Raw genomic sequence first — 23,501 nt, 5'->3', positions numbered from 1 at the left:
TGGCCAACATCCTAGCAGACAGCCAGCAACACTGTCAACTATGTGCGTGTGTGCCATCCTGGAAAGGGATCCCCAGACCCAGTCAAGCCACACCAGCTAGAGCTGTGAGAGCAGAGACAAGCCATCCCTACAAGCCTGGCCCAAATGCAGATTCAGGAGCCACTAAGCGTTTGCTTTATTGTTGTCTTTTTTCACAGTAAGAGACAACGAGAATATAGGGCCATTCAAACACAGAGATCAGTATTACTGTCCAGACCAGCTTCTTACCCTAAAGCCATACATTTCAATCAACAAGAACTAACGATTACTGAGGCAGTGAGAGTGTATCACATCGTTCCTGCCTTCAGGGAGCTTAGAATTTCTGTAACAAGTCCAGATCCTGGGTTAAGAATGTCAACAAAAGAACAAAAGGACAATTAGACTGTGGAGGGCCTTGAGTGCCCAGGCGAACAGCGCAGTGTGATCCTGAGGCAGGGAGCTGCAGCTGGCAGCAGAGGTGCTGCGGGAAGGTCAGCCGAGGACAAAACGAGAACGGTGTGAAGGGAAAGAACGCAGGCCAAGAGTCCTCACGACATCGGCACAGCAGTGACTGCGCCCCCCCACCCCCAAGGCGTGATTCCTACTGGGGGCTGGGGAGGCAGAAAGAGGGGTTTAGTTAGAAGGGGGGCTCTGCCATGGCATGAACCACTGTCTACAGGGAAGGACAGTGGCAGGTCGCGGGGACAGCCCCAGGCCCAGACAAAGCTCTTCAGCAGAGAAGAGGACAGGAAGGGGCGAGGGTGGGAGACGGAGACACCGCAGGAGGGAGTGTCTACGATGCAGAGGGGGAAGGAGAGGGTGGAGCCTGACGCTGCAGCTCGGCTCGAGTCCCAGGGCGACTCCGTCTCTACATACAACCTCACACCTCAAACTTCTGGCTTCCTGAATAAAGTAAGCGTCCCTCCAAATCAGTCCGACGTCTCAGTATGAAAACTAGGAAGACAACAGGAATAGATCCTTCACAAAAGGTGAAGTCCAAAGGCCAACGAACTTACGAAAAGCGCCCAACCTCACTAGCAGTCCAAGTAATTGAGAAACGGGACCCACTGCTGGTTGAGGACGTACACATCCTTCCACGCAGCAACCCAGGTGTAGCTGGGTGCCCGGACATGCCCCTGGAGCACACGGGGAGGCGTGCTTGTGACAGCCTGAGCTGGAGCAGCCCAGCTGGCTGTGGACAGCCGACCACAGGTCATGGTGCAAACACTGCACGGCCACCAAATAAACACCACACGGCTAAATGCAGCGCAACGGGTCCGTCTCCCAAATTTAACAGAGATCCCAAGAAGCAAAGCACAGAAGAACACACAGGGCGATAGCTCAGAACTGAGCACTGCTGGGCGGTCTCAGGACAGGCCCACAGTGGCCCCCTTTCCGAGAGGGCAGGGCCGGCTCCGCTGGGAACCCTGGGCCTCCCGGCATCGCTGAGACGGGGAGCCAGGGGCTCAGCAATGCAGACGCCCTGTGTCCTCTCCAGACCCCCTCTCAGGACAGACATCATGCCTACTCCAGCTCCATCAGCCCAGCCATGGTTTAACTCCCAGGACCGCACACGCCAAAAGGATATAAACGTGACACCTGGACCTCATCTCCCCTCTCAGGGACAAAGAAGTCGACATCCGCTTTACTGATTTTCTCAAGACAGGGCAACCAGTACAAACCACAGAAGGAGTGGAAGCTATCTCGGGTCTCGACCACAGGTGCCATTCCTATCCGTGTTACACAGACAGGCGCGTTGTCACCCATCGCACATCTACACCTGTAAATAAGTTACAAATAAATACCGCAAACAGACTAGATATTGGTTTATATACTGACGCACTGTGCTGGAGGTGGGAGCTCCCATACCCCAAACGTCTGAACATCAGTGGCCAAGTGATCCTGTCTGTCCTGTGAGCTTCTACACTAGCGGGTCCTGGTCCTGCTGCCGGGCACGCCCATCACGGTCTGTTCCTGCCACGGCGTGAATGTTGACGATTCTGACGTAACGTGGGCCGTGGGGTGCTTTTCTATACACTGTCTGGATGGGTCTAACACCACGTCCCTGAAAGCGGGGGGGTTTGTGAGATGGAAGATCTGGACGCTGAGCCACTCCCCGGGCCTGCGGCTCCTTTGCATCCTTCCTGCAATTAGGGAGCCCCTCCTCTGCCGGGAGCGGACTGTGGCACGGAGCGGGCACAGGCGCTGCAGGCGGGGACGTGGCCAGGCGCAGGCAGGACACCGTGGACGTAATAAGCTCAAGGCTCTTCCTTCTGACGAGGTCCGAAGCAGCTGATCACCATGACATTCCAGTCTCTTTTATTTGGTAAACAGGTTTCATCCGCATTAATAAGTGGGGCCTTTAAGTCAGGATTTCTGTTGCAGCTGCCACTGATTTTTTTTTGCAACAGCACATCAAAAATGACAGCCCGGCACTAAAAATAGGGCCCTGTGTTTGAAGGAGGTGCCAGAGGAGCCAGAAGTTAGAACAGCTGACAGTCGGAGGGGAGCGCCGCCCAGGCCTGGAGACGGGGCTGGATTCCCTTCTCCCTTCCAGCCAGACTGGCTGCACTTTTGGTGATCAGCTTTCTTTTGAGATGGTAAAGCACCTATCAGCACAGGCTGGGAGTCTCACACAGCTGGCCTAAAAGGGATCACACTTCCCTAATGAGGCTCTCGCTTTCACCCGATGCCCCAAACAACAGGACCTGTGTTTTCCTTTTTCTACTCAGAGGGAATCTTTCTGGCGCCATCACTCAGGACCCCTGAGGCTAAGGGTGTATCTCAAGTTCTAGCAGCCACGAGGATTTAAGGATACCATATTCGGAAACAAGCGAGGCTGAAGAATAGTCAACCAGATGCTTAAACAAACAAAACCACAGAACTCTGCTCAGGAATTTCAGCTATTCTGCTGAAAAGGCTGTCCTCCGAGCAGAGCACCAGCCCCTAACAAGGGTCAGCGCACTCCGCCTGGCCGGAGGAGAAGGCGGGGGGCGGGGGGTGGGGGGGAGACAGGAGGAGAGAGCGCCTGGCAGTAGGGCAAAGCCCTGGCTTCTGGCCAACAGAGTTCAGAGAGGAAGGAGAAAAAAGACTTGGTATGAAACAGGAGCTCTAAAAATCAACCTGAGTTCATGGCGCTTCTTAGGACTCAAACTGAACATAACTTCTTCTACTGCAAAATCCTCAACAAGATGGCATTTTTGTAATTAAATTCCCACGAAGGCATGTGTCATTTTCTGATTAATTTTACCTCGGCAGTACTGTCTCCTGTCTTCAGAGCGTGAGTACGTTTGTCGTGGCAGGTGTTCATTTTAAGAAAACCCAACTGACCCTCAACAATATGACATCCTCACTGAAAACATCAGTGAGAGATGGTTCCTGGTAAAAAGGATCATTTGCAGGAATCTTTTAAGAACTAAAGTTCTCTGGGCAAAGATGTCATTTGCGAAAGCTCAACGGCAACTTGCCTGGAACACAGTCATTCCATAAGCAGGGCTGTTTGTGATATTTTATGGCAGGTCTGTCCCTCAAGCACACAGGGATGTGTTCCTGGGCCAGGCCAGCAGGCCCGGGGGCTTCAACAATGGCTTGTCGACCCCTCTGCCCAGATGCTTCTCTCCCGACTTACAGGAAAGGGTGACAGGTCAGAGTACACGCAGGCGGTCCCTGCTTCTGGACAGGGACCTGTTCATACACCACACGGTGATGAGCCAGCCCAGCCTCCTAGGCCCCAGCCGAGCACGTGAGGCAGAACAGTGCGCACCCGCAGAGGCGCGCTTCCTGCCGGCTCAGGTGGCTGCCCGGGTCGTGGGCAGCGTGGCTCTGCTCTGCTTCCATACGTGTGTTCACTGGCGTCATTTATTTCCTGTCATGCTGCCTTTTCCCATCTTTTACAGAAATGGGTGGAAAATGAATAGTAATAAGCAGCAGGGTTCTCATAAATGTCATCTAGTTGCGACCAAGATGGAAACCATTAGATGCGACAAAGGCAGTGAAGACAGAACCTGGGCCGGAGAAGAACAAAGGTTAAAAAGTGCACGTGGAATGCTGGGGAATTCTCAGCTATTTTATCTAAATGCTGGAATGTAATTTGGGATTCTATAATTTTTTAAACCTCTTTGGGAATGGCAGCCCCTCGCCCTGCACTTAACAAATAACCTCACGAGGAGTTGTCACCCCAGAGGCTAGTCGGCCTGTGTTTTGCTTTGCTGCCCTTTGGGTCTGGGCAGGGCTGCCACTCAGAGAGGCTGGTCCCAAAGGCCTCTGAATGAAAGCAGCGCCCTGTCCCCGCCCCGGGAAGTCAGGCAACACCCCCTCCCCCTCCCCCTTCTACGGACAGCGCTGAGATTTATAAAAGTCCAGTATCATAGCCTTGCTTTGTTAGGTATTTCCTTCCTGGCTGAAGGAGGGGAGGGCTTCTAGTAGAAGAACAAACTCTCCAACAGCTATAAATTCTTCATCTCCGCAAAGATCTGAATCCTCAACAATGCAAAGGATAAAATAAAACACAACAAAGATTGCTCTCACTGAAAAATGCCATTGCACCGGGAGACGAACCCCCAGGAGCCTCCAGCACCCCCAGCCTTGACAGACGCCCGGTGCTGGGAGGGTGACCTTACGAACAGGAAGCCGGCTCTGCCCAAAAGCTCTCTGAAGCTCACCAGTGGCTGTTTGGAACACCTTCCTTATTGTTCTGACCCTGCCTCGTCATTCTGCGCTTGGCATTAAGTCTCCCAGGAGGGCCTGCAGCTGCAGGCCGGGCTGGGGTCAAGGAGAGGGAATCGCTGTGACAAGGCAACAGGCAGCAGCCAAACCACACATAGAGATTTCCCCACCAAATCAGCCCATTTCCCAGTGAACTACCTACAAAGCAAGGCAGAAACCAAATCTGAGGAACCAAGACACCCCTGGCATGTGACCAGTTCTAGAGTGAAAACATGCTGTCAGTCTCTGTACACAGGTTAAATATGAACCTCAAATTACCAAGGAATTTTTTTATAGAAATAAAATGCATAATTGTCACTAAATGGGACTTCACACGTGACCAAAATTCTTTTCCATCCTTCAAATCCATAAAGGAATTGCAAAGTAACTAAGATTCTGTCACTTAAGCATTCATTTCAATGCTCTATCAAGGCCAAAGGTACAGCATAAATATATTACAATAATTAATATCAACAATCAGCTCATCACAACCTTCGCAGCATATCGTATCTGTTGAACACTTAGAGCTGCCGAGCTCTGGGCAAAAGACTATGGGTGAATTCTTATTTAAGCTTGACAAGAATCCTTCGAATTAGAAGATTATGATGTCCATTTTATTGAGGTGAAGGAACTGAGTCACAACAGTTACATCATTTGCCCGGAATCATAAAGCTGATTCAGTGTCAGTTAGAAATTAAACCCAAGCAGCCGAAAGAACCTGGAGGCATGCTCTCAATCAGAATAGGAAGATCCTGATTATCGGAGAGTTTTGGTCCTGGTTCTGCCACCCATTCACTGTGAAACCTTGATGAAACAATTAAATGTCTTTGGACCTCAACTATCTGCACTTATACCATGAGCTTATTAGTCTCTTTCAGTGATATGCTTTGTGATTCTAAGGATCCTAGGTCTTTAGAACTTATAAAGAAGGATAAGAAAACAGTGCAATGTGAGATGACTGGACAAGATGGCAGAACAGAAGGACCTTGAGCTTACCTCTTCTCACAAGCAAAACAGGAAGATCCTGACATATTTTAATAATATACTCTGACACTTGTAAACTGCTTCCTACATGATGCTTCATGGCCCTTCAAATTCATAAATTAATTTAATATACAACTAACTTCTGGGATTTCCCTGGCGGTCCAGTGGTTAAGACTTCGCCTTCCAATGAGGGGGGTGCAGGTTCGATCCCTGGTTGGGGAGCTAAGATCCCACATCACATGCCTTGGGGCCAAAAAACCAAAACATAAAACAGAAGCAATATTGTAACAAATTCAATAAAGACTTTAAAAATGGTCCACATCAAAAATCTTAAAAAAAACAAACAAAAAAAAACAACAACTAACTTTTACGGGGCAAGTACCACTCATCCTGGTTTTGCAGATGAGGAAAATATGGTCCAGAGAAGTTGAACAAGTCACCTAAGGTCACACAGCTAGTGGGAGGGAGGATAGGATTTGAAGTCAGGGAGTCTGGCTGGAATCTGAGTTCTTAATTCTCACACTTCTGCCCCTAAAAAGTCTCCTTTAAAAAAATATCCAACTAATCAAACAGACTATGAATGTTGTTTCAGAACAAGCGTACTAGAAAACACTTTTCTTCTCCTGAAGAACTGTTACGCTTTCTCCCACAGACAGTAAGAATAATCTGTAATGACTATGTTTCCTTCTAACTCTGGTCACACAGCATCCTAAGGCCAAAACAGTAGCTCGACCTAGTAAACATTCAGGACATTATGGCAGGAATATCCCTGCTCTTCCTCATGTCCTATTCCTGACTTTTTTCCCTTTTCTTATATGTATTAATTCAAGTAAGCAAGTAAGCCTCTTCAAATCCTTTGAGGAATAATGTGTGCTATAAATAACATAATTCAATTTAAAAACAATTTCCTAAAATGTGGATGACATAAATCATGTTTCATACAGACTTTGTGCCAAAAATCCATCAGAAGATCACAGCTTTGACCAGCTGTCACTTCTAAAGTGTGCTGAGAATGCTCACATTTTGGACAGATCCTCTTACACACCAAATTATTTAAAGCATGTACAACATGCTGCTCCTTCCTTCTTCTCTCCTCAAAGGGCTGGGCGTGGGCTGAGGAGAACAGAGTTATGGGCAGGACCCCATGTGAGGGGTCAGTGTAAAAAGGGGGGCAGTTTCGACAAAACCATCCTACACAAGTTGAGATCCAGGCTCAAAAAAAGAGAATCCAAATATCATTGCGGGAAGAATTGGAAAGAATCAAGGATGATTTTTCCGTGGGAGAGCAGGTGAACCATGTGCAGTCCTGTTAGGAGGGAGTGACCAAAAGAACAAGCAGCCGTGTTTGTGGGTAAAGATGCTCTAAGGTACCAAAATGTAGACGAGCACATGATTTTATGTTGAAAGCCCAAGTTTTGTTTTTGTTTTTTTTAATGAATAGGAAGGAACTCACTAGAACAAAGGCCTCTGTGGACAGCGAAAGCCGTAAGATGAGGGTGGAGCACAGGGTCTTGGTAAGCAGTCAAGCTACCAGTGCATCTACACCTGAAATGCCCCTGCGGGTTTCTACGGGCCCCCGCTCCTTGCCCCTCACCTGCCCCGTAGGACAGGGACGCACAGGCCCGCTGATTCCTGCTGGCCTCTCAGCAGAGGAAAGGTCTCCAGAACACACCCACGTGGGGGCAAACCCCAGGGGTCTGCTAGAGCAGGAAGGGGGCAGGGTGTGGACAAACCCAGTCCCTTTGGTTCTTACCCCCCACATCCTCTCTATTGTTAGGGTGACCCCACGCCCATCTCCCTCCTTCCAGAGCCTGCGCTACCCCCTCCCCCAGTACCTACATCACCCCCTTCCCCAGTGCCTACATTACTCAACTTTGTCCCTCCCTTTGCACCGTCCTGGGTTATTCCCCAGTTCCCCTCCATTCAGGGTCCAGAGCTCCCCCCTCCCATCCTCTGCAGGGTTCTGGGTTATCCACCCTTCCCCTCCCTTCCTAGGTCCTGGGCTGCCCCCTCCATCCAGGATCCTGGATCACCTCTCCCCCGCCCCCATTCTGGGTTGTGCCCTCCCTCATACCCTCTAAGGTCCTGGGTTACCCCTCTTTCATGCTTTCAAAAGACAACCAAGAACTTCTACCTTGTTTAGGACTGACAGAAACCTGGATTTCCAACAATCTTACTGCACTTTCCTAAAGCAAACACCAGCAGAGGAAGGAAGGCCTGGACAAGGATTTCCCAACAGCAGTGCTGGTGAGGGGCTCAGGAGCTCCAGAAAAACCGGGTGTCTTGGGCTTCCCTGGTGGTGCAGCGGTTGAGAGTCCGCCTGCCAATGCAGGGGACACGGGTTTGAGCCCTGGTCTGGGAAGATCCCACATGCTGCGGAGCAACTGGGCCCGTGAGCCACAACTACTGAGCCTGCGCGTCTGGAGCCTGTGCTCCGCCACAAGAGAGGCCGCGACAGTGAGAGGCCCGCGCACCGCGATGAAGAGTGGGCCCCCGCTTGCCGCAACTAGAGAAAGCCCTCGCGCAGAAACGAAGACCCAACACAGCCAAAAATAAATTAAAAAAAAAAAAAAAAAAAATCGGGTGTCTTCAGTGTACAAGAGAAGTCACTCGCTTTTCTCTACAAGATACATTAAGTAAATTCCTTCACACAAATTCTCCACATGCCCCAACAAGCAAGAAACCAATTCTTTTCTTTCCAGTCTCTCACCTGAATTCTGCCCTGAGATGTACCTAACCTGTGCGAAGGCCAAACTCCATCCAGTAAGTCTCAAGCGTTCTTTAAATTCTTACCAAACAATAGCCCTCCTCTCTCCAAAAAACCTAAGGTAAAGTCTGAATAAACAAAGGGTTATTTTTAAATCAGCAACAAGGCATCCTGTCGCCTGGCATGCATGCACCGAGTTCTGGGGTGGCTTTGGGTGTGATGAGCTCTGCTGCCCGTGGTCCCTGCAATGAGAGCAGAAAGACATCTCACTCCCAGAAGGACAGGCAGAGCCCCCAGAGTGGAAACTGAAGCAGCTGTACGGAGACGAGAGGGAAACGTTTAAGACCTCAAGGACGAAGTACAACTCATTACCTGGCTTCCTGGCCCCGTAAGGAAACAGATGCGAGGACCCCTCCCCCAAGACTGGCCTGGAAAGGCCCACACCCCAGCTGACAGGCTGGGCCTGAGACTCAAGTCCCATTCAGCATTCCGTGCAGAATTAGAGAAGAGTGACCTGTGATCAGCGTACACGCTGGCCTAAACTGCCTGTGCGAACTATGATAATGGAGGGCCACGCAGCTAAATACTGCGGAGAAAACTTCAGCCCCTCTTAGAAAGAGAGGAAAATACGGTGTTGTTAACAGCTTTGGCAATAAAAACATAGTGTTTCCAATGATTCAACTTCTTTGGAAAGTATTTACCAACTAAAAGAGCACGGACAACATAAAAGAACACTTGGCGTGAAACATTTCCGCCAGACGTCTACCTCCCTCTGACGGGGCCTCTCAGGTCAGAAATTAGGGAAGGGCAGCCCTTGGGAGCAGCCGTATGACAGGCGGGACAGCGTCCTGTCCGTTTGTGGAGCCCGCGGCTCCAGGCCTGCCGCAGACCAGCTGTGAAGCAGCGAGAAGGATTTCCGAGGAACAACAGTGTGAGGGCGCGGCACATCGGGGCAGTGGGCAGTCGGGCGGGTGACGCAGGGAGGGAGACGTTATGGACACACAGATGGGGCTGGCACGGTCCATCCTGGCCTGTCAGCCGTGCCCACACCACGTGTGGCTGCTAATAGCTGGGTGTCCCAAAAGATGTAACCCAGCACCCAGCCACACTGCTGACTGGGACGAAGGCATCTCAGCCAGCCTGGAATCCAGCAGGACGTGACCTGCGCAACGACAGACACGAAGACACCAGAGGACTGGGTCCCGACGAGCAACTGGGCTCCTTACCTCTCCCCTCCAACAACACAATTTCTCCCAAATTATTCTGCAAAGTGAGTGTCACCTACCCTAAAAGTTACCTAGCTGTGTTTTCTCTAAACCCGCTGGTCTGCTCATTCAACAGCTATGTGACAAGCACCAGGCAAGATCAGTGGCTAGTGGCTACCTGGCTGGACAGCACAGAAAGCAAGCATTTCCACCACCACAGAAAGTTCTACTGGACAACACGAGACCAGACACAGTGACCACACACAGAGATGAGCACAAGAGACCTGGAAAGTTCTGCCCTCCTGAAGCCCACAATTTGGGGACGACAAGCTTTCATCAAATAAGCAACACCAACAATCGAATTTATCAGTCGTAAGTACTGCGAAGGGAACTGCAAGGTGACCCCAAGGGACCGGGGCTGGGAAGGCTTTGCTTACAAGACAGGCAAACTTGCTGAAACAGAAGGGCCTTTATGCCCCTGTAAAGAGCGTGAAGTTCTGCCCAGAGACAGACAACAGGCTCACAGACTTGAGAGTGGCCTAGAGTTTGGAAGCACAGTTCCTCTGACAATTCACAACACCATGAGGTCACCAGTTAAGCATTTCTGATCATTTCAGTTTGGGCAGACTCCCATCACACACTGACAAGGAAACAGTAACTCGGTTAGGTCAAGACTTCGTGGGAGCCAGTACTTGCTTGTCATGGCTGTGGAATGCCTGAAACAGAGATAACACAAAGCATCTGATGCGTTCTTGTCATGGTTCAGTCTGCCCGGAGACCATGGGATCAAGGCTGTCCGACCAAGAGTGTGAACGTCACGAGCAAAGGGTCTCGGCTGCCTCGCGGGCGGAGCTGCTTGGCGGAGATGCACCCCAAGCCCACTGCGCAGTAGCTCCGAGCTTTCTCCTTACGCCACCCCCTCCACCTGAGTGTCACACTCCTTCAACTGCGTGAGCCCGAGGAGAAGCGCTGAAGAGCTACAGGACTGATTTTTGAAGGGCTGGATCTAGACATCAAACAGACGTAAAAAGCAAATGGCTCCAAATGCTGGTGGAAAAGGAAACTTAAATAAATTAGGCCCTCTGCTCTCCAAAACCAGTAGAGATACAGGCATAACTCATTTAATTGCACTTTGCAGATATTGCCTTTGCTCACTTTGCCTCGGTGTCATGTTTTGGTAATTCTTGCAGTATTTAAAATTTTTTCATTATTTTTATATACTCATTATGGTGATCTGTGATCAGTGATCTTTGATGTTATTATTGCAAAAAGATTACAACACACCGAAGGCTCAGATGATGGTGAGCATTCTTTAGCAATAAAGTATTTTTAAATTAAGGTATATATGTTTTTTAAAGACGTAAAGCTATTACACACTTAACAGACTACAGTACAGTGTAAACATAACTTACATGCGCTGGGAAACCAAAAAATTTGTGTGACTCACATTTACTGTGCCATTCACTTTATTACAGCGGTCTGGAACCAAAGTCACCATATATCGCCAAGGCACATCTGTATTCTGCAACTTTTCTTTAAACTCTGAGTTTACTGCAATAAACCCCAAAGTAAACATTGTTCCCATTTTAGATGAACGTCTTAAAAATCTACTCTATACACTGTCTTGTCTCTTTATACCTAAGGCAGGAGCCACCCCCTTTCGGGACACTGTTTGGTGACTCCAGGTCACCAGCAGGGAGACGCTCAGGGCACTGAAGGCACACAACTGAGCCTACTGCCATCACCTCCACGCGGATGGGCCTGGGTGACAGGGGGCCTCCCGTGGGGCTGCGCCCCCTGTGCTCCCTCCTCCCCGGCTGTCCGCCGTCATTATCTCTCACCGATGACCTGCTGCTTCCAGTCGGCAACAGGCACGAAAGCTCCCCCGGGATGGCAAGGGTCCCTCCGGCAGAAAAGTGGAGGAGGACTTTGTGCACCGATTTAGCGCTCCCACCTCCTGGACGGGGCGGGGATAGGACAGATGGGCGGGTAGCTGTGCTCCAAACAGGGCGGCGTGGCACGGCACAGAAACCAACGGGCCCTTCAAAGATGGGCAGGTGAGCCAAGAACACACCCCGGAGACCCTCTCTTGGAGCCCCATCAGCTGGCATTTTAAAGCCAAGCTGTTCATAGCTAACCTACACTGAACAGACTTGTAGGAACTCACACAAGGGTCAAACAGAAATAAGGAACTGCATTATTGACACAGAGTCTGGTTGTCCCATCACCTGCCCACACCCCAGACACGATCACTCTTGGGATCCTACCCCCTCACTGTGGTTGGAGACAGACAAGCTCCATCCTAGAGTGTTTTAGACACAAAGCATCACTGACCACACCCAGGAAAGAGGATCAAACAAACCAGGAAGCAAAACTATCGCTTTCACTCTGAGGGTCCCTAGCAATTAGAAAGAGCGCACAGAGCAGCTGCTGGGGACCCACCAGCCGGCGGCTTGGCGAGAACAAGGACGATGAGCTGACCCATCCCCTCAGGCTGTCATCCGCACCGGGGCCTTCTCTTCCAGACGGCACGTGGGGTCAGGTAATGTGGACCCTGTGTGGCCAAATCCCAAACACAGACCTCACAACCTGGGCAGTGCAGTAGACACTCGTGCAAAGCCCCATATTTGCAGATGTTTTCTCATCTAAAACCTCCTCCTCGGGCTTCCCTGGTGGCACAGTGGTTAAGAATCTGCCTGCCAATGCAGGGGACACGGGTTCGAGCCCTGGTCCGGGAAGATCCCACATGCCGCGGAGCAACTAAGCCCGTGAGCCACAGCTACTGAGCCTGCGCTCTAGAGCCCACGAGCCACAACTACTGAGCCTGCGCTCTAGAGCCCACATGCCACAACTACTGAAGCCCGCGTGCCTAGAGCCCGTGCTCCGCAACAAGAGAAGCCACCACAATGAGAAGCCCGCGCACCGCAACGAAGAATAGCCCCCGCTCGCCGCAACTAGAGAAAGCCCGTGTGCAGCAACGAAGACCCAGTGCAGCCTAAATAAATAAATTAATTAAAAATAAATAAATAAAACCTCCTCCTCAAGATTTCAAAGTATTCCTCTGACAACCACAGACCTGGAAATCAGGAGGGTTTGTGGTAGCAGACACTGGTGGACATTTTTGAAAGAACACAGGAGAAAGGTATCAGATAGAAAAACGTGGAGCAGGCAAGATTAGTTTTACTGACATGCAGCCACAGAGCACTGCTGGGGCCTCTAAGCCTGAGAAATAGTGCTTAGCTTTCTCTTGGTTTAAATTTTTTCAAAAGTCTCTCAAACGCCTGCCTGAGTTAATTCACGCTTAATGCCTGCTGAGGGAAGATGTGACCTGCTTCTCAGGCTGCAAAGTGGTCTGAAGGTTATGCATGAGGCTTTGGAAGGGAGAGGCTGAACTATTACTCATCCTTTCATCGAGGCTGATGGGCGTCTGTAGTTTCTCTTACATGCTTCTTTAGCCTGCAACCTAGCAGATTCTCAAGGGGGAAGGGAAGGAGGTGGTTACTGAAACTCAGGACTCGTCATCTCGAGACAAAACAAACTGCTCACACAGAGCCCTCCGATGGAGCCCTTCTCTGCTTCTCTGGACTTTTTCTTCCAGAAAGAAAACTCAACTCTAATATTAAAGATTGGAGATTCTTATTTGAGCTACGTGAGGGCTGTCACTGTACTACTACTAGCACTGGCCCTCATCATTACCACCACCAGCTCCTCTCATTACTGGCACTGCAAGGCCGGCACTTTAGACAGCTTCTCACAGAGCTGCTCTATTTGTCCTGAAGCCACGAAACCACCTGGGTGCCCTGTTAGGAAAGGAGAGTCTTGGACTCACCCTAGACCTAATGAATCAGAATTTCTAGGCTCAACTGCCCCAGGGGTTCTGATCATTGGGAACATTTGGCCAAGATTATCTCATCTCATTTAGTCTTCACTGCAATCCTAGAAAAACTTATTTACCTCCTTTGACAAGGAGGCAAAGTTACCTGCCCGAAGTTGATAACCAGGCAACGGAAGGCAGGGATTCGGACCTTCTGGCTAAGCACAAAGAAAGTCACGTGCTAACCTGCCCAGCTGTCCTGCTGCCTGCAACCCAATAGGAAGTGGTAGCAGCTTTCCTTTTATCAAATTACAGAGCAGCCCGTACTGTGGTACAGAGAAATGGGTGGGGGAAAGACTCCAGAAGGAATTAAGGCCAGTATTTACATCCACACACGTGTACCCCAAGCATAATCCAATCCCGTCTAGGGGTCCTGCGCTCTCGCTGAACCCCGGGTCATGCCACCTCTTCTCCCGCCGGGACCCCCATGGCCCACATCACCACAACTAGCAACTGTAAGCCCCACGCGTGTGCATGATGGCAACCATGGGTTGGGGGGTGAGCACCTGTGATACCCACCAGGAAACTCTGAGGCTTTTCCTAATAAGTATGAATTAGCTGATGCACTCTACACACTACCATTTGGCTTGTTAGGAAATAAGTGAGAAGCATTTGGAAATAAATCTCTGCAGGAGACACTGAAGTCATATACACTATGTATATACACAGGACACAGCCTGGAAATGCATATTAAACACCTCTGGTTACATCTATTAAACAACAACTGCTAACAAAGTCTTACATTTCTAATACCCATTCAGTCGAATGGAAAATTTCAAAGCAGTATTATTTATATTAATCTGACAAGTATCGAACTCAGATGTACTCGCCCCAGGCTTCCTTCCTCCACTACAGCTCAACACACACCCGCACACCCTCGGAAACTGACTTGTTAGCTGGTATTCAGTATTTTAAGCAGGCTCCATAGGGACTGAGTCCTACTCTCCTTCCAGAAGGCAGGCCAGAGCCTTCCTTGCTGAGCACCTTTGATTCACCTGAACATGGGGCTGGAAGTTCCCACTCTGCTCACTCTGCACGGGTCACAGGAAGACCAGATTGGTTAGGAGATGAGAAAACTCAGCAAAGCAGAAACCACTACCTTATTTGGGTATTTCTAGCTGACATTCATCACATGCACAGAAACTGCTGGTAAATCCAAAATGATTCAAATTGCACTTGCTTCCAGAAAAGTTTTACTAGCCATTTGGGAAGTTTTAAAAGCTCTTAACTTCAAATGCCTTGTGATAAAATAACAATAGGACTAGATGCATCCCAAGTCATTCTTAAGACAATTAGGCCAAAATGCGGGCTAAAACGTCAGGAAGCTACTTGGCCCCAACTACAAACAGTGGAACCATAATTACCTGTTTCTCCCCACAGTGTGTCGGTGCCATTGATGTCTATTTCATGTTCCTTTTCCAGTCCCAGCAAGCACTGGACCACCTGTCAGAAGTGGCAAGGTGATTTAATGAGTTCTCAAAGCCATACGTGCTTATTGTATCCTATGTATCCAAGGAGAGAGTGTGTTGTTTTTTAACCATGATTATCTTATGCTGCACAAGGAGAGAAAACATAATGAAAACGGTTTTCCAGCATAATTCATATGCTATTCACATTTTCGCTTTGAGAAGGAAAAGAACAAAAGACAGTGAATTTCGGCAACATTGTTCAGGATTACTAGGTACTCAGAATTCTAATGAATTCCAACATGACCCAAATATGCCAGCCTAATCAACAAAGGACAGGGGAGATCATACACAGTGCAGTTGCTGCATAAATCGCCAGAAGATGGTGAATCTCTTTTTTCACAAGGAAGGAAAACAAGGTGATGTACATACCTTTTCAGTAAAATAAAACAGTGCTGTTCCAAATTTCTCTACTGACAACATTATTCCTTTCCCTCTGTCAAAGAGCAGGCTGGGTCACAGGTGTGGAGGCAGGGGTGCTGGCCCGTGGGGAAACAGAAGTATCTGAGCCCCGAACCAGAGCCCACATCCACCCCGTTCGTGGGCAGTGACCAGAGAGCTCGCCGAAGCCATTTTCCAGTCTCTCAATCCACTCCCAGTAAAGGGCCCTACATCCTAGTCCTGAAAACCCGTGAATGTTACCTTACATGGCAGGAGGGGATGTGCGGATGTGATTACGAATCTTGAAATGGGACGATTATCCTGAATTATCCGGGTGTATATTTGATCTACACTTGATAAGAACACAGCTGTTTATAAGAGGGACAGGAGCAACCGAGGTCAGAGGAAGGAGAGGTCAGGAGACAGGAGCCTCAGTCAGAGTGGCACACTCTGAAGACAGAGGCAGGGTCACACGCCAAGGAATGAAGGTGGCTTCTAGAAGCTGGAGAAAACAGAGAGACTCTCCTCTGGAGCCGCCAGAAGGAACACTGGCTTCCTGACCCAACTTAATTTCAGCCTCTGACCTCCAGAACAGGTTGTTTTAAGACACTAAAGTCTGTGGACACTTGTTACAACAGCATGAGGAAACTAATACACCCTTCAAGTCTTTTGGTGAACAAATCCTGTCCTTTTCCACGAAACAGTTACTGGATGTACTGCAGTTGCTTTTCCACAGCTCCTCGCAGCCGGCTTTAAAACGAGCTGAGACCAAGGTCACGTCCATTGTGGCTTCCCTGTGCTCCCTGAGATGATTTTGCACATTCTGAACCCACACAGATTTAGGGAACAGTTTAAAGAGGAAAAACATCTACATTGAAATAAGTGTACTTAACGCGCTCTGTGAATCTATGTATATGGGTATATAAAAGTATTTATTTACATTTTTATTTTAAAGGAATTATAATAAACCCACCACATGGTAACATTTAACACATTTTTATGAAATGTGTATTTTTTCATTTTTATGAAATGAGTATTTTCTCCCAAGCTAAAACATATAGATAAGTTGACTTGACTGGCATCGTTTCACATTTTTGTAACTCTCTTTTATGTCTGTATTAAGAAAAGACAGCTGCGTTTTCTTATATGCTTCTGCATTCAACTTATTGCAATATATTGTGTTGGCTGAAGTAGTGTGTATGTATATTTTTGATGTTTTAAATGCCAACAATAAGCTAGCAGTGTGTGCATGTATCTGCTCTAGTGTTTTAAATGCTAAAAGTCAGCCAGCTGGCTTTGCAACCAAATTCACGTTTTAGTTATTGTGGGGAAGAATCTTACCAAACATTGGCAACTCTATAACTGCTTGAAGATACGTAATACAGCGTGAGAAATACACGGAGAGAGAGGGTAAAATATTATTAAATTCACAGACACACGGGTCAGGAGATGCCAATGAAATCTTCAAATCGAGGAATACTGACACCTACCAGAAGTTAAGTGCTCAGTGTAACTACAGCATGAAGTTTTCCTTCAGTGCAGGAACTGCGAATGATAAGCACTCTTTCACGCTACCAGAGCGCTTAAGTTCTATTTTTAAAAAGCCTTCAAATACTCAAGAACTAGTTTATAATTAGGATTCCATGTGATTACTGTTAAAAGATCACAAGGACAAAAGAATGAATCAGAGGGGAAAAAGGTAGACAGCAGAGCTAGAGGGTAAAAATAGAACAAGGAAGGAAGAGGGGAAGAAACAAGGAAGAGCAGAGAATGCACACCGCAGAGGGGCTCCACGTGCGAGCTGCCGGCCCCCACAGGGCCAGCACCTGAGACGGTGGGCACTCCCCTGCGTTTTCACTCACACGACAGGCTTGATAACAACAGAAGATCTTTACACGTGGTGAAACCCTCATTTTCTTTCATTCCTTTGGTGCATCACAAGCTAGCAACTCAGAAGAAGGTGGATGCAGAACGCCCGACCCACTGGGCTACACGGGGCTCCCAGTTTCCCAGGAAGGGCCATGGCAGCCCCACTCACCGAGCTGTGGCCCATGCTGGCGGCCGCTGTCAGTGCCTGCTGCAGGGCCTGGCTCTTCCTCAGCACGCCTGGCTGGGGTGGGCCCACGGACCACTCACAGGTCAGCAGGTAGCGGAGAATGTCGCCGTGGCCCCTCAGTGCGCTGTGGACCAGCGCGCACTGGCCTTTCTTATCCAAGTGGTCCACCTGGGCGGGGGGGGGGGAGGGGAGGAGCAGAGGAAGGTCATGGTTTAGCATCACTTTGTCACAGTGCCCCACACATGCTCTGCACAAACCCCATCCCACTGCAGATGTAAGGGGATAATGTCCCAGTATGTCTCTCTGCAGAGTCTCCGGCTGAATTACTCTGTTGTAATTAATGCACTGTTCCAAGCCTCGAGTTCCCTCTGTACAACTAGTGATCACAAGACATCCTCCTCGCAAATGACTCAGAGCTCCAAGTTCTCCGGGAAGCAGGTATGAGGACAGACCCAAACCTATACTCCCCAACCTTGGTAACTTGGGCGGAGTATTCTAAATCTGCTGTGACAAGCTATGACTTGGGAAGTAGAGCAGTTCTTTGCTTACTGAGACAGGAAAGCCAGCGAAAGGAAGGGATCTGGAAAACCCAGCTCTGAACGAGGAAGAGCAGGAAGGGACCCCAAGTGGCATTTTATTGGGGAAGGCAGGTGACCCAGGACGTGTCAGCATGCCAAGTGTGGTCGCAAAGCCAGGAAGGCCGGCTAGCCACAACTGGGGAGTACCCAAGTGCTGCAAACCCCCTAATGGGGCAAAAGGCAGCAGACAACACATCATTCCCTGTCTAAGCCTGGAAATATCGGGCTGGAAGAGGATTCAGGGTCCAGCCCTGCTTGCAAATTCTGAGGATGCTCTACACCTCAACCCAGAGGCTTTTTTTGCAAGAGCCACTACACAAGCCATCCCCTCCTACAGAGCCTTCAGCTAGCCTCCGGATAAAGCCCAGCCACGATTCGGAAGTGGAAATGGAGGTGTGGTGATGAGCAGTAATGAACCCACTGGGAAGGCTTAACAGCAACATTTCCCTTCTTCCACGAGCTAAGGGTGACCTGTCCCAAATGCTTTATTTTTGAGAGAAAAAACCAAAAAGACTCCCATAGTTACTATAAGCCTCATGTCTTCTCGTTGAACTTTAAGGATCCTAACTATAAAGAAGAAAGACAAATATCAGTGATTTACTTCTACTGTTGTTCAAAAGTACCTTCTCCCTTCCCCAATGAAGTGCTTATAATAAACCTAAACAGAGTTTACTGTGAACTTGGCACTGTTCTCACTTAATCTCTTAACATTGATAGTCCTCGAGTAACCCGTTAACAACATAGTTACTTCGTATTGTTAATATATTGATTTACTTATGCTCACACAACAGCCCTGTGGTAGGTCCTGTTGTTATGCCCATTTTACAGATGAGAAGCCTGAGGCACACAGGCTTAACAACTTGCCCAACGTCCCAGCTGGCAGCTGGAGAAATGAGGATTTGGGGCCTTCTAGTGTTCCTGCAACCATATGCTTAAGCACATGCCTTCCAAGACCCACAGAACTCATTTTATTTATTTATTTATTTATTTAAAAAAAAAAGACATGAAACGGAATAAGAAGAAAGGAGAAAAAAAATCAAACATTTATATCTTTTCAACCAATCCAGTGCTGTGTTAAATTCTGTGATAAGTTCCAGGGCAACACCCGCAGGCTTTTGAAAGGATGGCCTTACTCAGGCTGCTGGTGGTCAGGATTAAGCAGAGTAAGAGCTTCGAACAAAACACACGGCCCCTCTCTTTCTCGGAGGTGACACACACACCCACGTCAGGCTACATCACACAGTGTCTGGAGCCTGTAGCTCCACCTTTTCTGTTTATGTGGTGATTTCTGTTCACTGCAACTTGACGAAGCAGAGACCAAAGGGAGCTTGGCCCAGAAAATGAGAATTCTACAAGCAATGGAAGACCCCTCCCACCTTCGCCCCTGCCTCCCCCGCTGGAGAAGGCTGCGGCTTACCCTCGCCCCCTTCTTGGCCAGCAGACACACCAGCTTCGTGTGGCCGGCAGCGGCCGCGTAGCAGAGGGCAGTCATGCCGTTCTCCGACGTGCCGTCCAGGCAGGCGCCAAATTCCAGGAGCAGAGTGACCACCTCCTCGTGGCCGAGGTGAGACTGGACGCACAGGATCGGGGCGTTATTTAACACTTCGGTCCTGTAGTTCACGTTGGCCCCTCCCAAAATTAAGAGACGGCTCACCTGTTGGAGAATGTCCCCCAACAAGATTAATTTCTCACGTAGATGTCAGTCACAACGACATCGGTGGAGAAGGGTGGTATTCTTGATCCAGTGGTTCTCAAACCTGAGTGTGCACCAGTATGACCTGCACATGCACTGAAAATGGACATTCTTGCTGGTGGGAATGTAAAATGACACAGCTGCCACAGAAAACAGTGTGGAGGTTTCTTAAGATCCAGCAACCCCGCTCTGGGTACATATCCAAAGGAAATGAAATCAGGATGTTGGTATCTGCACTGCTGTGTTACGGAAGCACTATTCACAATAGCCAAGAGATACAGGTGAACTAAAAGGTCAACAGATGAATGGAAAAAAGTGGTATGTAAATACATACAGTGGAAAATCACTCAGCCTTTAAAAGGAAGGAAATCCTGTTACATGCCACAGCACAGATGAACCTTGAGAACATGAGGCTAAGTGAACTAAGCCAGCCACAAAGAGACAAATACTATATGATTCCACTTATACGAGGGACATAAAGTAGTCAAATTCATAGAGACAGAAAGTAAAATGGTGGCTGCCAGGGGCTGGGAAAAGGGGGAAACGAGAATTGTTTAATAGGTATGGAGATTTAGTTTTATTCTGGAGACCTACTGTACAATAATGTGAAAATATTTAACACTACTGAATTCTGTCCTTAAAAATAGTTAAGATGGTACATTTTATTTTATGTTTTTTTAAATCACAGTTAAAAATTTAGAAATGCACATTCTCTGGAATCAGACCTCTGTATTCAGTAGGCCTGGGGTAGGGCCTGAGAATGTGCCTTTTTAATGAATTCCCCCCAGGTGATACTGATGCTGTTGGTCTGGGGACCACACTTTTTTTTTTTTTAATTAATTTAATTTATTTATTTTTGGCTGCATTGGGTCGTCATTGCTGGGAAGGGGCTTTCTCTAGTTGCGGCGAGCGGGGGGCTACTCTTTGTTGCGGTGTGCGTGTTTCTCATTACGGTAGCTTCTCTTGTTGCGGAGCGCAGGCTCAGTAGTTGTGGCTCACGGGCTTAGTTGCTCCGCGGCATGTGGGATCTTCCCGGACCAGGGCTCAAACCCGTGTCCCCTGAGTTGGCAGGCGGATTCCTAACCACTGCGCCACCAGCAAAGTCCCTGGGGACCACACTTTGAAAACCACTGTTTGATCCAAATAAAAACAGAAAATTCATTTTGGGGGGCAATGAAATAATCATCACAGGATTAAATAATTAACAGTGAGATAATAAAGCCAAAAGTGAACGCAAATACTCTCTTTTCTTTACAAGGAATTGTACCTTCAAGAAAAAGCAGAACACGTGAAAATGTTCACATGCTTGGGGCTGTCAGCAGCACAAGACTCATAGAAAGTCACCGGCTTTTTCTACTACTTACTACATCCACCACCCACTTAACTCCTTGGACCCAGATATCAAGGGAAGTTTGTTATCTATAGGTTTTAAAATAAAATCACAGAATACCTTATGCAAATTTTAGCTATACTAATATCTTCTTGAAATCTCCAGGTCATTGGAAAAATGACACTCTTTTAAACACCTATTAAGATGCCCACTGCGTTTCTTCTAACAGTTCCCTTCAATGGTCCCGGATCGACATCAATCACTCCCGACAGACCCTGGCCACTTCCGGGCTGCCCATTAGGTGTAAAAACCACACAGACTGGGTCTCTTATTTGACCGGAGACACATGGGATCATTAAAAGATACAGAAAGATGACAAAACACACAAAATTCAAGGTATTTCAATGATATGGTGTCCACAAGAGTAGCTGACAGAATATTTACAAAGTGATAGAAATTATTATTCTGGTGGTGACACCACACCTCAGAAGAGTGAGACAGCATACAGACAGGTTAGAACCCAAAGTGTAAAACCTGAAGTGGTCTGGGTCGCCACTGAAGCTTGAACCCCGGGTGACCCAGCCCTTCAGCTCCTTCTCTGACCTCCTCTCCCAGCACCCTTACCCTCACTTCCCTGCACCGTGACCATGCTGGGTCTAACGCTTGTCCTATAACAATGGCAAGCAGGCCCTGGCCTCCTGGTCTTTCCCTCTTCCTCGTATAGTTCCCTCTGCCAGGAATAAATACCCTTTTCCATAGCTATAGATGACAAAGGATCACTTCCTATGGGTCCCTGCTTCAATGCCAGGACACCAGGGAGAAGTCCCCCCATCCTATACAGAATGCTCCCAGCCCTCCCCATGCACACGCCCCCCCAACACACACACACACAGGCCGACCCCGTGCATGGCCATCTACTCTGCACACTCCATTTCCCGGCTCGGCCCATGGCACAAGATACTGGTTCTAAGACACAGAAGTTCACAGAGAAGAGAGGTAAACAAAGCCCCTTTATGGGTGAGGATGGCCCACGAGTCAGTTCCTTCCTGCCATTAGGACCATCACTTACATTTAAGGAAGGACCGCTTGAAGTTGGGGGGAGGGATAAATTAGGAGTTTGGGATTAACACATATACACTACCATATATAAAATAATCAACAAGGTCCTACTGTATAGCACAGGGAACAACACTCAATATTTTGTAATAACCTATAAGGGAGAAGAATCTAAAAAATTATTTATATATATATATATATATATATATATAAAAATAAACTGAATCACTTTGCTGTACACCTGAAACTAACACAACATTGTAAATCAACCATACTTCAGTTAAAAAAAAAAGGAAGGAAGGACAGCTTGTACCCAAGTGACCAGCACCCGCCTCGTCATTCACCCAATCAGGGGGACCATCTTTCAACCCCACCTGGGTCAGCACCAACCCAGCCTCCTGCAACAAACCAGCACGTGAGGATGGAAGGGCAGAAAAAACAGGGAGGAGAAACCAGGAGCGCTGTCCCTGCCCCAACAGTGCCATGCGACGCTCAACCTCGGGCAAACTCATCCCTGCCAAGCTTGCTCTACCACCCTACGTAGGTTTGCTCTTAAAAACAGCACAGACTCAAATAGGATGTGAAAGAATTTTAAAAGTGTAAGTTCTCAACAAAAGTAAGGGTTTTTGAGAAAATTATTTTCCTTCAAGTAACCGCCAACAGCATAGCAGGAATAAGACAGTGTTGCTGACACAGGTGGGGATTTTATCAAGGCCTAGGAAATCAGTTCTTAGGCAAGAGGAATTACGGAAGAACCCTAGCAGCTTTTTCAAAGCACACATAACATCACTGAGGGGCACATCGGACTCTGGTCACCGAAGGACAGGCAGGAATTGTTTGTAAATTCCCAGGGTGACTTTGACAGCCAGCTACCCTCTCTCTCCCCTCTCCCACCAATCCCATTCCCTCTTTAGATTCATGAGCCTAAGAGAAAAAGATGATGAATTAAATAGTCTGAGTTCCCAATCAGCCTCTTAACTAACTTGCTGTGTGATTTTCAGAAAATTACTCAACCTCTCCGTGATTCAAGTGCCTCCTAAGAAAATGACAGTACACCACCCCATGTTTCTACTGGACAGAAACTCTTTCCTAAGAATGCTGGAAGGTGTTGTTTCAGTGCTGTCTTCCTGAATACTTTATAAGAAAATTCTTATGGAAGGTATGTGCTTAGGGGCAGAGCTTTCCTAAAGGTATTTGTTATCAGTTCTCTATCTGCTTCTTCGGAAAGACATTTAGTTTGTTGGTGCAACACTGCGGGTATTTTTACCACTTACCCCCCAATCAGTCTGTGGATCTACCCCGAACCCATGTTTCTTAACCTCGCTGCACAGTGAAATCACCTGGGAGCTTGCAAGTTTCCAAAGCCTCAGCCCCACCCTTGGAGATTCTGACTTGGCTAGGGCCCGGGGCTCCCGAGTGGTTCCAGCTGGCAGCCATGGCTGTAAACAT

At 48.3% G+C, this 23,501-nt stretch overlaps 1 protein-coding gene across 6 annotated transcripts in view; it reads right to left on the bottom strand.

Annotated features, from left to right (window-relative positions):
• The window catches only part of TANC1 (tetratricopeptide repeat, ankyrin repeat and coiled-coil containing 1), a 237,416-nt gene that overhangs the window by 14,211 nt on the left and 199,704 nt on the right, over positions 1–23,501 (bottom strand). For all 6 annotated transcript variants that reach the window (XM_082464864.1, XM_082464866.1, XM_082464865.1 and 3 more), the window contains 3 exons: positions 19,391–19,627; positions 17,378–17,563; positions 14,857–14,935 (listed from right to left, as the gene is read on the bottom strand). In XM_082464864.1, coding sequence (XP_082320990.1) covers positions 14,857–14,935; positions 17,378–17,563; positions 19,391–19,627 — 502 coding nt within the window. The remainder of the gene's footprint in view (positions 1–14,856; positions 14,936–17,377; positions 17,564–19,390; positions 19,628–23,501) is intronic.

The sequence above is a fragment of the Balaenoptera physalus genome (assembly GCF_965194825.1).
Source record: "Balaenoptera physalus genome assembly, chromosome: 6".
NCBI lineage: Eukaryota > Metazoa > Chordata > Mammalia > Artiodactyla > Balaenopteridae > Balaenoptera > Balaenoptera physalus.
This window is presented reverse-complemented; position numbering and strand designations above follow the sequence as displayed.